Source organism: Tubulanus polymorphus, chromosome 1 (assembly GCF_964204645.1).
Source record: "Tubulanus polymorphus chromosome 1, tnTubPoly1.2, whole genome shotgun sequence".
Taxonomy (NCBI): domain Eukaryota; kingdom Metazoa; phylum Nemertea; class Palaeonemertea; order Tubulaniformes; family Tubulanidae; genus Tubulanus; species Tubulanus polymorphus.
Window position 1 is genome coordinate 3,411,842 of NC_134025.1, and position 12,160 is coordinate 3,424,001.

A 12,160-nucleotide genomic window follows, 5' to 3' on the forward strand; every position below is an offset into this window, starting at 1 on the left:
GTGTTGATTTGTATTTTTTTTTGGGCCGATAGCTGCTGCCACCTGGATTTGATTTATCGCATTTCTCTCGACTCTCTGCTCTTCCTCGGCTTCGATAGTGACGAGAAGTTTGGATTTTTATGCCATCAATAAGTACGTTGTTCTTTTTATAGTTTGCCATCATCACTTGCTTCTCAATCTCTTGATGATAAAGCCTACACCTTGCAGATCCTAAAAATCAAAATTTAAGCCGTCTTCATTTTCACACATACTGTTACTGATTTACTGATTAATAATATTACACTTCCGTACACGGTAGGCCTATATACTATTCCGTGTACTACACTGCATTGGTTGTGGTGTCGTGTAGGGGAGTTTAGCACATACGAGTCTGATTAGCTGTCATCGATGTGCGTCGTTTATTAGCTCAGGAGCAGGACAAAGGTCTACAATAATCGGAGCTCGTAGTGTTAGAGTGTAGATTGAGCCCATACACAACCCACAGGGGCTTGTCACAATTTGAATGATGGAGGATGGATGATACCAGTATCCTTAAATAAAAAAGAAATATTTCTATAAAGGGATACTGGTATCATCCATCCTCCATCAAATTGTGACAAGCCCCTGTGTTACTACCCGTTACTGGGGGCCAAATTAGTGAACTGCCAAAAGCCGTTCGTCACGCTCGCAATATATATAGACCTATTCATATTGTTGGTATATTGGAACTTGTGACATAATTAACCTGAATGTTGCTGTGCCGATGGTTGTTATGTCTAGAGTGTTTAGGCCTATAGGACGGAAACTTTGACCAATACTGTCAATCTGACCATCCCGGCACCATAGCGAGCTAAGCCGCCATCATTATTTGGTAACCTGTCCGCGGTCTAAGTTTCTTGATTGGATATTTTAACAAGCCATATATGTTGTAAAAGCCCATCTAACTAATAAGCATGTCCACTACTGACGAATAGCGGGTAACTACCCTGGTACGGTAGGCCTAACTAACTTTCTAAAACTGGAATGAAATAATGGTGTCAAATTCAAATGTGAATCCAAAAGAAAAAACGACATCAAGAATTTTATGATAAAATGTTTGTTTTCTCTGCCGCAGCGATATTTCTGGCTCACATTTTTCTTTCCTCAGTAATGCAGGAATATATTGGTGTGCTCCAGCAGTTGATTCGAAATAGAGAATTGACTCTGCTCTGTATAGCGGGCAGGGTTGAATTCTTCGGTTAAATGAGCAAAAATTAGTGCTAATTTGAAACTGATTAACGAAATTAATTTATAAACCAAAGTCAGGTGTTGATTTGTCCACGTATGTCCATGGGAAGACTCTTAAATACCTAGCTGGCCATTCTTGCACAGACTTAAGCATGATCATTGAGGCGACATATAAGGCCCATTTTCGTATTTCCTGTTCACCGATGAGATCTGTCTAACCCACTCTCTTAGCTGAATTGATAAATTGATTGAAAATGATTGATTGGAGATTTTTGTGCATTGCTTTTAATTCTGCAGCATATGTATCAGTACTGTGTTAGATGTAGTTGGTTCGGAACGAGGCGATCTATTTCTGTTTGCCTTTTTGAATGATCATCGTAGAACAACCGTTCGTAGGTAAACAGTGAAAATGAAGTCGTTTTGAAATGAATCGATGGTAGGATTTATAGCCGCATTTACACTACATTATTTAGAACATTTATTCTTGGACTAAATTTAGGCTAAATTTAGTCTGTAGACTAGCGAAGAAGCACGCTGAAGTCTTTAATTTTAGAAGAGGCCTAAACCATTTCTCTGTAATACTTTGGTTTAGGCCTAATTGCCTGTCAATCACAGTTGCTTCTCAACCAATACATTTTTTGTAGAAATCAGAATTTCCGATCAGGGAATTTGAGATCTGGACCAGGGAAATATCAGGGAATTTTTTTTGGGATAGAAACAACTCCAGGAGCCCTGGTCTAGCTGGACCAATGATAACAGCGGATTTAGAAACATGTGTGAATGTAGCACGTTGATTTGGTCCATTCTAAGTAGGGCCAAATAGGTCCGTTCCAGGTATGGGCCAAATGAGTTAAGCCTAGCGCACATCGACACTGCGATTGGAGACAACTAGTTGCCAGGCAGTTTTCGGCGCATGAGAGCAACTGGCTGGATACAATCAGTTGCTCGAATTTGTCGATGTGAGCGAGCTTACGACTGGTTAGCGTCCATCTATCTCCAGTTCCACCCAGTTGCTCATGTTCTACTTTTGAGCAACTAGTTGTACTCAGTTGCTCTCATATCCGTCGATGTGAGCGCTCCATAATCAACAACACATGGTTGTAACTGACTAAAACAAAGCTATTTGTCACGTGACTTGTGATGCCCTCAAGAATATTTGCTAAACCACATCTCAGTTGCTGTCGATGTGTGCGCTACGGACCTAGCGACCGGCATGAGCCACGCAGTTGCTGGTTTTTACTAAATTTTCGATGTGCGCGGGGTACTCGCTCACTAGCAACTAGTTGTCTCCAGTCGCTTTGTCGATGTGCGCTAGGCTTTAGGGCCAGGTATAATGTTAGCAATAATGTTAATGCATTTTATAAGGACGGACAAAAAGTCTTTTGAATTTTGAATGTCATTATTGTCATTCTATATACAAATATATAAACAATTTCTTTGCTCCCTCCCTCTTACTGCTCCCTCCCTCTATTCTACTGCTATCTATCCTTAGTTTAATGAGATCCGAAACTCAGTCAGTTGAGACAGGATATTAGAATTACGAGATGAAATGTAAGCCCTATCTGATTTACAGTAGGCGTTGCTGTGGTGCTACACAAATGAGAGTGGCACGACAGATTGGACGGTATTGAGGCTGTCTGGCTTTTAGATAAAAGAATATATACCATCAAAAATTGATATAGACTGCCTGGTGCCATGTATATCGATATACACACGTATATCGGATTGATAAATCAACTGTACTCTAAGCTGCTATGAATGACGTTTTCTCTGGATCAATAAAAATTGAAGGTTAAAACTATCCATTCATATGTAAACACTCTCTTTTGTGAGCCTCTAGTCTCTATCCCAGAAGTGTGTGTCAACTGACATATTCAGTAAGGCTGGTTTTCTCGATTCACCCATTTTAGATATGTATGATGGCATATAACGAGGATGAAGGTAGTTCAACCATGCAAAATGAACTCGACGCAGAACGACGTAGAACAAAAGAATCTATATCTAAAGATGTGAATCGAAAATCAGATGATGGTACGTAATATCGATAAACCTGAGGGGCCGAGACGAGACACTGTGTTCTCATTGACACAGTTTGAATGTCATTCATTTCATGAATAAATGAATATGCAGTTTATTTCATTTTTGTTCTGAAATGTTGCGCTTGGGATTTTGATTTCAAAGGTCCTAATTACGAGCGGAACTGGCAACTAAATGAATATGTACATCTGTTGTAACATTTGAATGCTAATAAGTATAACGAGTCTGTGTACTCTAGCGAGTCAAGGACACTAGACAGAATTGGCTATTTTTAATTTGTCGATGACACGTCGCGAAAACCAATCGGTATCAACCACTTACTGGACATACGGATTCTTTCAATCGGCTACGCTAATGACTGAAACTTTTCAGTTGCTCACCTGGTAAGACACGTCGATGTTCTGAAAATTATCGGAAAAGTATTACTTTTCCCCTACTGTACTATAAAAATAAATCAAAATAGCAAAAATAGCAGCATTTCAATTTTTGAAAAAAGGGTCCATGATTAATTTCTTGATCCATTGAAAAAAGTGTAAAATTATGAATATATAACGGATTAAACACAAAAAAAAGACATTTTCTTATTTCAATCGGATGAGTTTTGCGGAATTCCGGGAGGCAGATTCGCACTACTCTCAAATAATTAGAAAAAGGTCTCGATAAGAAAACTATAGAACGAAGCTGTAATTTACGTTAATATGATACATCCCTTGCTATTAAGTAATGGGTTTGAGGGTAGGATTAGCATAATATGATTAAATTCAACGCGCACCGTTGTCACATATTTACGCACCTAGCACGCATCGTCATATTGATTTCTCTTGGATGAAGTCACGAGTATTGAGGGTATTCTACGCTCTCTATATCTTTTCATTTGCGCAGACGTGTTCGGCGGAGGACGTTGACCTCATTACTCGAATTATCATCCGAGGTAAAATACCTTCGTAGCTCAGTTCTAGAAAAATGCGCATCATTTTTGTTAGGTTTCAGTTTGTTGGTCATGTTCGCCATTGTAAGTCCTAGTATCAGGCTTACCGATAAGATTAATGAAACCGATTTGAGAGTTTCGGATAAATTTGTTGAGTTATGGTTTGGTTTAGAGGTGATTAGTAAGTATTCATTTCAATTAGTAGCTTTGACGGGATGAAGCTGTTATTCCAATTTTAATCACGCGAATGTCGACAGCATTTGAATGGATACAATTACAATCTTCTGGAGTTTCATTACACTTCTTAGTTTCTTACCAGACTCCATTTTAGCATAGAAATAGGGAAAATCAATTGTTGACACCGTACAAACAGTTATTACATATATTTATATAGATATATCTAGTATGCATTATATAAGGGATTGCGTATGAGTCAATGTGCGCTATGTCATCAATATTGTGGCATTTCAGAATAACAATTGCAATTGTAAATTTTTGTGTTTACATAGGCCTATGTATATTTCATCACTTATTTCAATTTTCATAATTTTTTATACTTATTTTTGAGAGGATGTGCACCATATCATCAATACATTTGGGCTGGACTGGTCAATTGAATTCAATTATCAATATACCTACTCAAATCCAAAATAACTTAAATGATCCTTGATATTAAATATATATATATTTATATGATATTCATATTACCTTGTATTGCATTTATCCTCGACGATATGAAGCTATACCGGGTAAGTTTTATTTATCAAGGCGTCAATAAACTTTCCAGTTAGTTAGGCCTACCTTGTTTCAGTTTGAAACCAACCAAGAAAGAGATCTTGAATTGATTTATACACATACCAGTATATAGAGGTCTATGTGAGATCACACAATGTAAAAACCTAGTACAGCTTGGGTCAATGACCGAGCATTTACTTTACTTTTTGCATCGGCGTAGATTTGTCTTCAAATATAGGTCATAGAGGAATAGTTGTCATTGATAGTGGACTCATACATCGTTAGTGACAACCTCCTGCGTTAGGCCGTTTGAGTAAATCACAATGCGAAAAAAATGAAACTAATTGTTTTAAATGAACACTTTACTGATAGCTGAGATGTACTTTTAGTTTAATCTGATTTTATGGAAATTTTACATAAAGTGATGAATATTATTAATAAACTGACTAAACAATCGGCAGCAGCAGCTGTCTGGCTGGTGAGGTTATATTATATGCACACCGTGTCCTTATTTAATGCAGTCTATGATTTCTCTCTCGTTTCGGCTGTAAATGGTATCGTGTTTGGTCATCATCGGTTCAGGATCGTTACGATATCATTTATGTCGCCGTTATGCTGTGACAAAACGTCGGAAATGTTTGTATTAACTGCTTTTTGGTTAACTGCATCGGTAACTTTCGTTCGAACCCAGAGGGGGATAGGCTGACATTGTTACTTCTTTGACTTTTCGAAGATAATGCGGAATCGTAATCATGAAAATAGTATCATCTGATTCCGACTTATTATTATTAATGCTTTTGATCTTCATTTCTTTGAATTTTACTCGAAACGTCTCTCGATTAAAATCTGTTGCGAGTCTAAATCTACTCGTTCATATCCGACGATACATGATTATAATGGATCGGTTGCTTCGGGCGTTCGTATCTCTGCGGGGTTTAACTACGCGCTAATTAATTAGTAATGAAATTTCTATTTTTCAGCCGAGGACTTTGCCTTGGATGAAATATCATCGAGCGATGTTGAGAAAAAGCAGGAACGCAGAATAAGCCGTTCATATACAGATGAATACGCGAATTTGGTTGATTCGACAGCGTCGAGCTCAGAGATGGGTTCATCTCAGAACGACCTAATGCAAAATTTCAATCAACAAAGTGAGTTCATTTTTCTATGAATAATTGATCTAGGTGTATTCGCTCGAACCGAGGTCGAAAATTATTTGTTTATTTTATTGATTTATTTATTTACTTCGCTTCATGAAGGTCCGTATATTGAATAATTACGACAAAAAGATGTTCATTTAACGACATTGTTTTCAGGAGATTCATTCTCTCTTTCAGTTGTGTCGACTACGACAGCGAATCCGATGAAGCAAATTAAGAAGAATAAGATTTGCCTCGTTTGCGGTGACAAGGCTATCGGTTGTAATTTCGGCGTAATCAGCTGCGAAAGTTGTAAAGCGTTTTTCCGTCGTATGGCCTTCCGCGTGAGTAAGAGTATTTTCTATCCGTGTTTTCTCCTTCCCTCTCGGAAAACGTGTCGTTTTTTTCTTTTTTTTTTCATCGCCAATTGGCTTAATGGTGGCCTGCTTGGTTGCCAGCCTGTTTTAGTCCTGTCCCGATTCTGCGGAGCATTTGAACGACTAAATTAACGTTAACTGTAGAAAACCCATTATCACAGCTATATTTCATTATGTAAGACATTATTTCGCTATCTCTGAATTTTTACAATGCAATGGAGGTTTGAATAGTAATTGTTACAACAATGAAAACCCGATAAAAGATAAATACTTCATTTTTCAAAAAAGTTTGTACAATAGTTTCTTTAGACGATAAACGTTATAAGAAAAATAAGTAGGGAAACCCGATAAAAGTGAAAAATCTGCATAGATGAAAGATAACGAAAGAAAAAGAGAAATAAAAAAAAGAACAATAACCAACTAACCGGTAACCTGTCTCGAGGTGAATTGCTTGTTTTCGTTTTTCAGATTATCAAAGGTCGGTGTCAAGGGAAGTGTGAGGTGAATACTGAAACGAGAGTCTACTGTAAAAGTTGTCGCTTGAATAAATGTTTTGCCGTCGGTATGAAAAAGCACATGATTCTGAGTAAAAATGGTAATTATCCCTGCGATACAACACTGGCTTTTGAAAAACCTAATTAGATTGAATAAAAACACTTGTATAAAGAGCATTCGGTAATGAATATAAAAATAGGTCACTTCTTTGCAATTTCTACGGATTAATGTTACCATGGTTACTGATAGATAATATATTTGACATACCGGTATTCATTCATATTGGGGAGTGCATGTCTAACATTGCGTAGAATCATGTCATACTTTCTTTCCATATGAAATCATCTACCTTACAAATCGTAGTCACTTGATCTCTGTACAATCCATGCGTTTGGAAATAAATGTATGGATATTTTAGAGATCATCATGTACAAACTGCTCAGTACTCTGAAAGGATTAATAAGTGGCTTTTATTCGATGAATGGCATGCTTTCCGCAGTATTTGGGCCAATTTTATTGATGGATATTGTTCAATATTATTCAACATGAAAAATCAATCACTTTTTAACGAACCAGTTTGGGGTCAAAACAAAATACTGTATTGGTTAGAAAGCTATTCGCGCAGCTGTTAGATTGTAATTGAAACTGCAATATGTAGCATGAGTGGATATATCTATAAAGAGTAATACGTCATTCATAATAGTCACGCACAATCTGTTTTAAACTGCAGGTGATGATGAGAAACGCAGAAGATCCACAACATGTCTCGTAGAACATCCAGTATCCGCTAGTAATACATCTCTACCTGTAAACATTAAAAAAGAAATCAATGATGACAACGCGTTTGAGGAGAGCTCTACGATTAACGAATCTCCGCCTAGCACTAGCAATAGTGATGTATTTTCAATCACAGCTGAAGAGTTGGAGCTCATCGATGAACTAAATGATGCATTTGACGTCATGTATAATACTCCGACTAACACAGAACTTACCGAAACTCCGAGCACGTTAGATATCGTAAACATGGCCGATAAGTCAATCCGTAAAATCATAAAGTCAGCGAAATCGATTAAAATGTTCTGCGTGCTTAATTTGGTCGATCAGATCGAAGTTCTGAAACATTGCGCCATTGAATTATTGCTCATCACATCGATTCCGTACTTTGATCTAAAGACTGAACGTTGGTTTATTTGGCACAAACAGCCTCAAGCTAACATCGTTAAAACTAATCAATTCAAAATGGAAGGTAATGAACAGCTTATGAAGTTGTACGGCGGCTACATCAAATTTGTATCCGTTGTGAATAATTTGATTCGTGGCGATCGCTGTATATTGAATCTATTAACGGTTATCTGTCTCTTTAATGCTGAAATACTCAAAACGGAAACGCGACTATACAACGAACGCGCTCAAGAAAAGTTCGCTTTCATTTTACAACGTTATATAGAAATCCATCGACCCGGTGAACAATTGTTCCCGAAACTCATCGTGAAGCTGATGGATTTACAAATTATAAAAGAACAACACGCTAAATTATTGAGCTCGATGCACGTTAATGATATCGAACCGTTGTTACGAGAGTTGTTCAATTTATCGACGTAATATGTAGCATTTTCCTAGAAAAACCAGTCGGTGATAAATAAATAAATGTCATTAAAATTGTGTCGGTGCCTTTTCATGTGGCGAAGATTTATTGTGCCAAACACACATGTATACCCAGTATGTTGATTTGTAATTACAATTTTAAGTCATTTTTGTTGAATTCTATTTTGTGCTATATATTTTTATCATCAATATTTATGTTGACTAGAAACTCAAATAATCATTCCAGTGTCCCAAATTAACCACAGAATTGTGCAATTTTAGAAATAAGTGGTGTGAATTTTTCTGATAAAAATGAGATCAATGATGCTTTAAAATCAATGTGATTTCATTTTAAGCATCCACTTTCTATTTCTAAGTTAAAGCTTACTGTTGTTCTTGAAGTGACAGTTCGTTATGTTTTCAATCTTAAACATAAGTGCTCATCAAAAAATGCATAAAATTTGAAATCTTTGTGGCTGTGTTTTTTAAGTCGAGGGGTAGTGTAAGAACATGTAGGAATATTTGTCACCAATGGTAATTTTCATAAAGAGCCAGTCTATCATTTCAGCCATTCAGTTGCAATGCTTCTTGAATAGCAGTGGTCGCTTTTGTATGTAAACCATTCATATCATTGGTTGTCTCCAAATATATTATACAATTTAGGATATTCGTCTATTGATTCTATTATGCAGCTATTTTTTACTCACAATTTCTGAACGTGTACTATTGTGTGACGTTTTAGACTTGTATATTGTGTCTGAATGGATACCTGTAGCCCAGTGGGTGCCTGTCTTGTTTACATGAATTTCGGGTGAGGTAATAATGTATGTCTTCATGTTTGCACATTTTTTCAATAATTTAACATTTTCCAGTACTGTTTTTATTAGAAATCCACTTTCGTGCCAAATAAAGTGTATACTTTTTGTACATGTATACATGTATGATATTTCACATTTGATGAAGTTTTATTGTTAAATTGCACTTGTCTCAGCAACGTCTTATCAAAATGTTTTCTAGGAAATGTTAACTGTCCACAATACTTAGGTAAATACCGTTTTACCAAATTTGTGCCATGTGTGCCATTGTAGTTTTATTTTATGCACAACTACATTGTACTGTTAAGATTTATTGTTCTTAATAATCATTGTTACACTTAAATCATGTGTTGAAGGAAATATTGCCTGTATCTTACCATAGTAAAACTGTTGTTATTGTTGTTGGATTCATGTATATGAAAAAATGGGAATTGTAAAAATTGAAAAGGAATTTAGTATCCAAGTTTTCAGTTTATATACACATTTACTGCTATTTATATTTCTTCCTGGTAAATTTAAACCTGCTGCAGATGAAAGACCAGAATTTTTAAGATAACTGAAAACCTGAAAACCTGCTTTGATGTTTTCAACACTGTATGAGAGTACAGCATGAAATATTACAGTTCAATCATACTATTCCTCAATTCCTTGAAATATTCTGAAACTCCTTAAAATTTGAAAACTCCCAAAAAATCTTTAAAGTCAGTATTTAAGTCATTCACAATCTGAAGCAAATCAGTCTATAACGTTCCTTGCTTAATCAGCAAGGTATACATAGATTAATTCATATTAACCCCCTTGAATGTTGACACTTACTGCTTAAATACTCTTCAAGAAGTCCTTGTTGTATTATTCTGGAATTACTGAATAGTATGAACCGTGTATTAGAAATCTGTTTTTTAGCGCTAATTCGGTGCAATGCAATTCAAGGGTGATTTGATTATTCACATTGTATTCTACCATACAATCAAGTGTAATCATACTTACTGTTATTCAGTACCCCAGGTGACTTTTCAGGTATGAAATTTCTTGTATGCAACTTGGAAAGAATTTGTTTTACCCATTCATTCAAAAAAAGTTGAGAAAACTCATGGCAATAATATATAGGCCCTTACTACGAGGAATGATGTACATAATATGACCAGATAAATTATTACTGCACACTGAGTTTGTAAATATATTCAATGTTTATTTTCCCGGATGATGTAGGAATATTGCCGTCCATTTATTTCCACTAACAATTGGGTTTTTGACAAAGAATGTTATTATAATTCATTACATTTTGATATTTTATTGGTAACATTCTATTGATTTTGCATGCATTAGCAAACTAATCCAAGTATCAATCTCCAGTTGCGTTAAATGTCAAATTCAAATAATTGCAAAAAGGAAAAAGTGATAATATTGAAGTGACATTGGGGCTATTCAAAAAGTATGTACACAAAATATTCCTTATTTCCGATGCCTTGCCCCATGTATGCAATTGTAAACATTTAATTACATGCCAGTTCATGAGGAAAATTTACCAATTTTTAACCTCTCCATCAGGGCAGATTTAATGGTTGGCTCAGGAGACCCCTGCCTTCCCATTGAGGTTGCCCTTCTTGTTGAGTTTCAAAGATCACTAAAACCAGCAAATTTGACCCTCATCATTTTCGGAATTGCATATATAATTTCTGATATATTTCTTCAAAACTATCCAATAATGAGGATGGGACCCTGATAGTAGCCTATTAGATGGCTGCAGTATCTAAAAGACACCTTTTCTTTTGGACCCCGGCCCTGTCCATGTATGTGCATGTACTTTATGATTGGCTCCTAAAGACAGTGTTTTCGCCTGGTGAAGTTTCATTTGTTTGACTTATTGAGAAATGGGCGCGGGTAAATAAAAAAAATCAATGGTCTATGTTTCTATGATAATACTGTTAAGTGACTTCCTTAGATTGAAGCATTGAATTATTAGTGCTTCCCTGTACATTTGGTTTTGGGACTTCATATCGGATTGGCATTGTTACAAAATAGAGGCTATTTAGGTTGAACTCTGTGCGAATACAGAATGTAATTCGGTAACGCTTAGTTGATATGTATGTTAGAAATTAAAGATGTATTTGATGTGGTAGACACATTCTATCTTAACATCCAGAAATAAGTGTCCATATTAGAAAAAAAAATTTTGTTAAATTAAAATATAGATTGATGCTTTTTAGGTCCACTTCATGAATGTATTTGTGATATATTATAAGCTCAAAAATAGCTTCTATCACATCAGTGATAGAAGAAGCTCAAATGATATAAATGTTGATCCATATGATCACGTAAAAACACTACTGCATAATATCGGAGTTTTGGCAATGTTTTATGAGTAATTACTTCTCTGCGGATGACTTAATACCAAATTTTGTATTGTGAAAGAGGTTATCTGTACATCTGTTGTTTTGACTACAGTCATCGTTAGTTTTGGGATGATAGAAATGTTATTTGACATGGTCATATTTTTTCAAAGTCGCGAAACAAAATTTGTGAAAAGATTTGGAGCATTTTGATTTTTGGGTGCAATTCTTTCTGAGTAAAAACCCTTGCGGACCATTTATCCCATGTATGAAATACTATTTGAGTCGGAATAAACTATTACATACTTGGCCATTAGATAAATGTCAGTTTGTTTTTTTATGCCGTCTAAAACTTTATCTTGCGGAATCGTATAGGTTAACTATAACGCTTTCCGGTACAGTTTTATGGTTAACGCGATTGTGGAATTAACGTGTGATGAATAATATTTGGATTTGGATTTAAGACTCTGGTAAGCGAGTTTTCTTGTTTATAGATGGCGCCGGGCAATGTTTT

At 35.8% G+C, this 12,160-nt stretch overlaps 1 protein-coding gene across 2 annotated transcripts; it reads left to right on the forward strand.

Annotated features, from left to right (window-relative positions):
• The first annotated feature begins 10 nt into the window (after positions 1-10).
• Positions 11-11,952, forward strand: LOC141902108 (vitamin D3 receptor B-like). Of its 2 annotated transcripts, none has more exons than XM_074790124.1 (6): positions 11-132; positions 3,117-3,237; positions 5,887-6,057; positions 6,244-6,389; positions 6,891-7,017; positions 7,648-11,952. In XM_074790124.1, exons 2-6 carry the CDS (start codon positions 3,123-3,125, stop codon positions 8,517-8,519), a joined length of 1,431 nt encoding a protein of 476 aa, XP_074646225.1. In that variant the 5' UTR covers positions 11-132; positions 3,117-3,122; the 3' UTR covers positions 8,520-11,952. The 2 variants fall into 2 exon arrangements, with proteins under 2 accessions (XP_074646225.1, XP_074646997.1); XM_074790896.1 differs by having other exon boundaries at positions 6,891-7,008.
• Positions 11,953-12,160: the final 208 nt, after the last annotated feature.

Coding starts and splice junctions, on each gene's coding strand:
- LOC141902108 (XM_074790124.1), top strand. CDS start 3,123: ATGATGGCATATAACGAGGATGAAGGTAGTTCAACCATGCAAAATGAA. Junction 6,058..6,243: donor GCAAAATTTCAATCAACAAA/GTGAGTTCATTT, acceptor TCTCTCTTTCAG/TTGTGTCGACTACGACAGCG. Junction 6,390..6,890: donor TCCGTCGTATGGCCTTCCGC/GTGAGTAAGAGT, acceptor TTCGTTTTTCAG/ATTATCAAAGGTCGGTGTCA.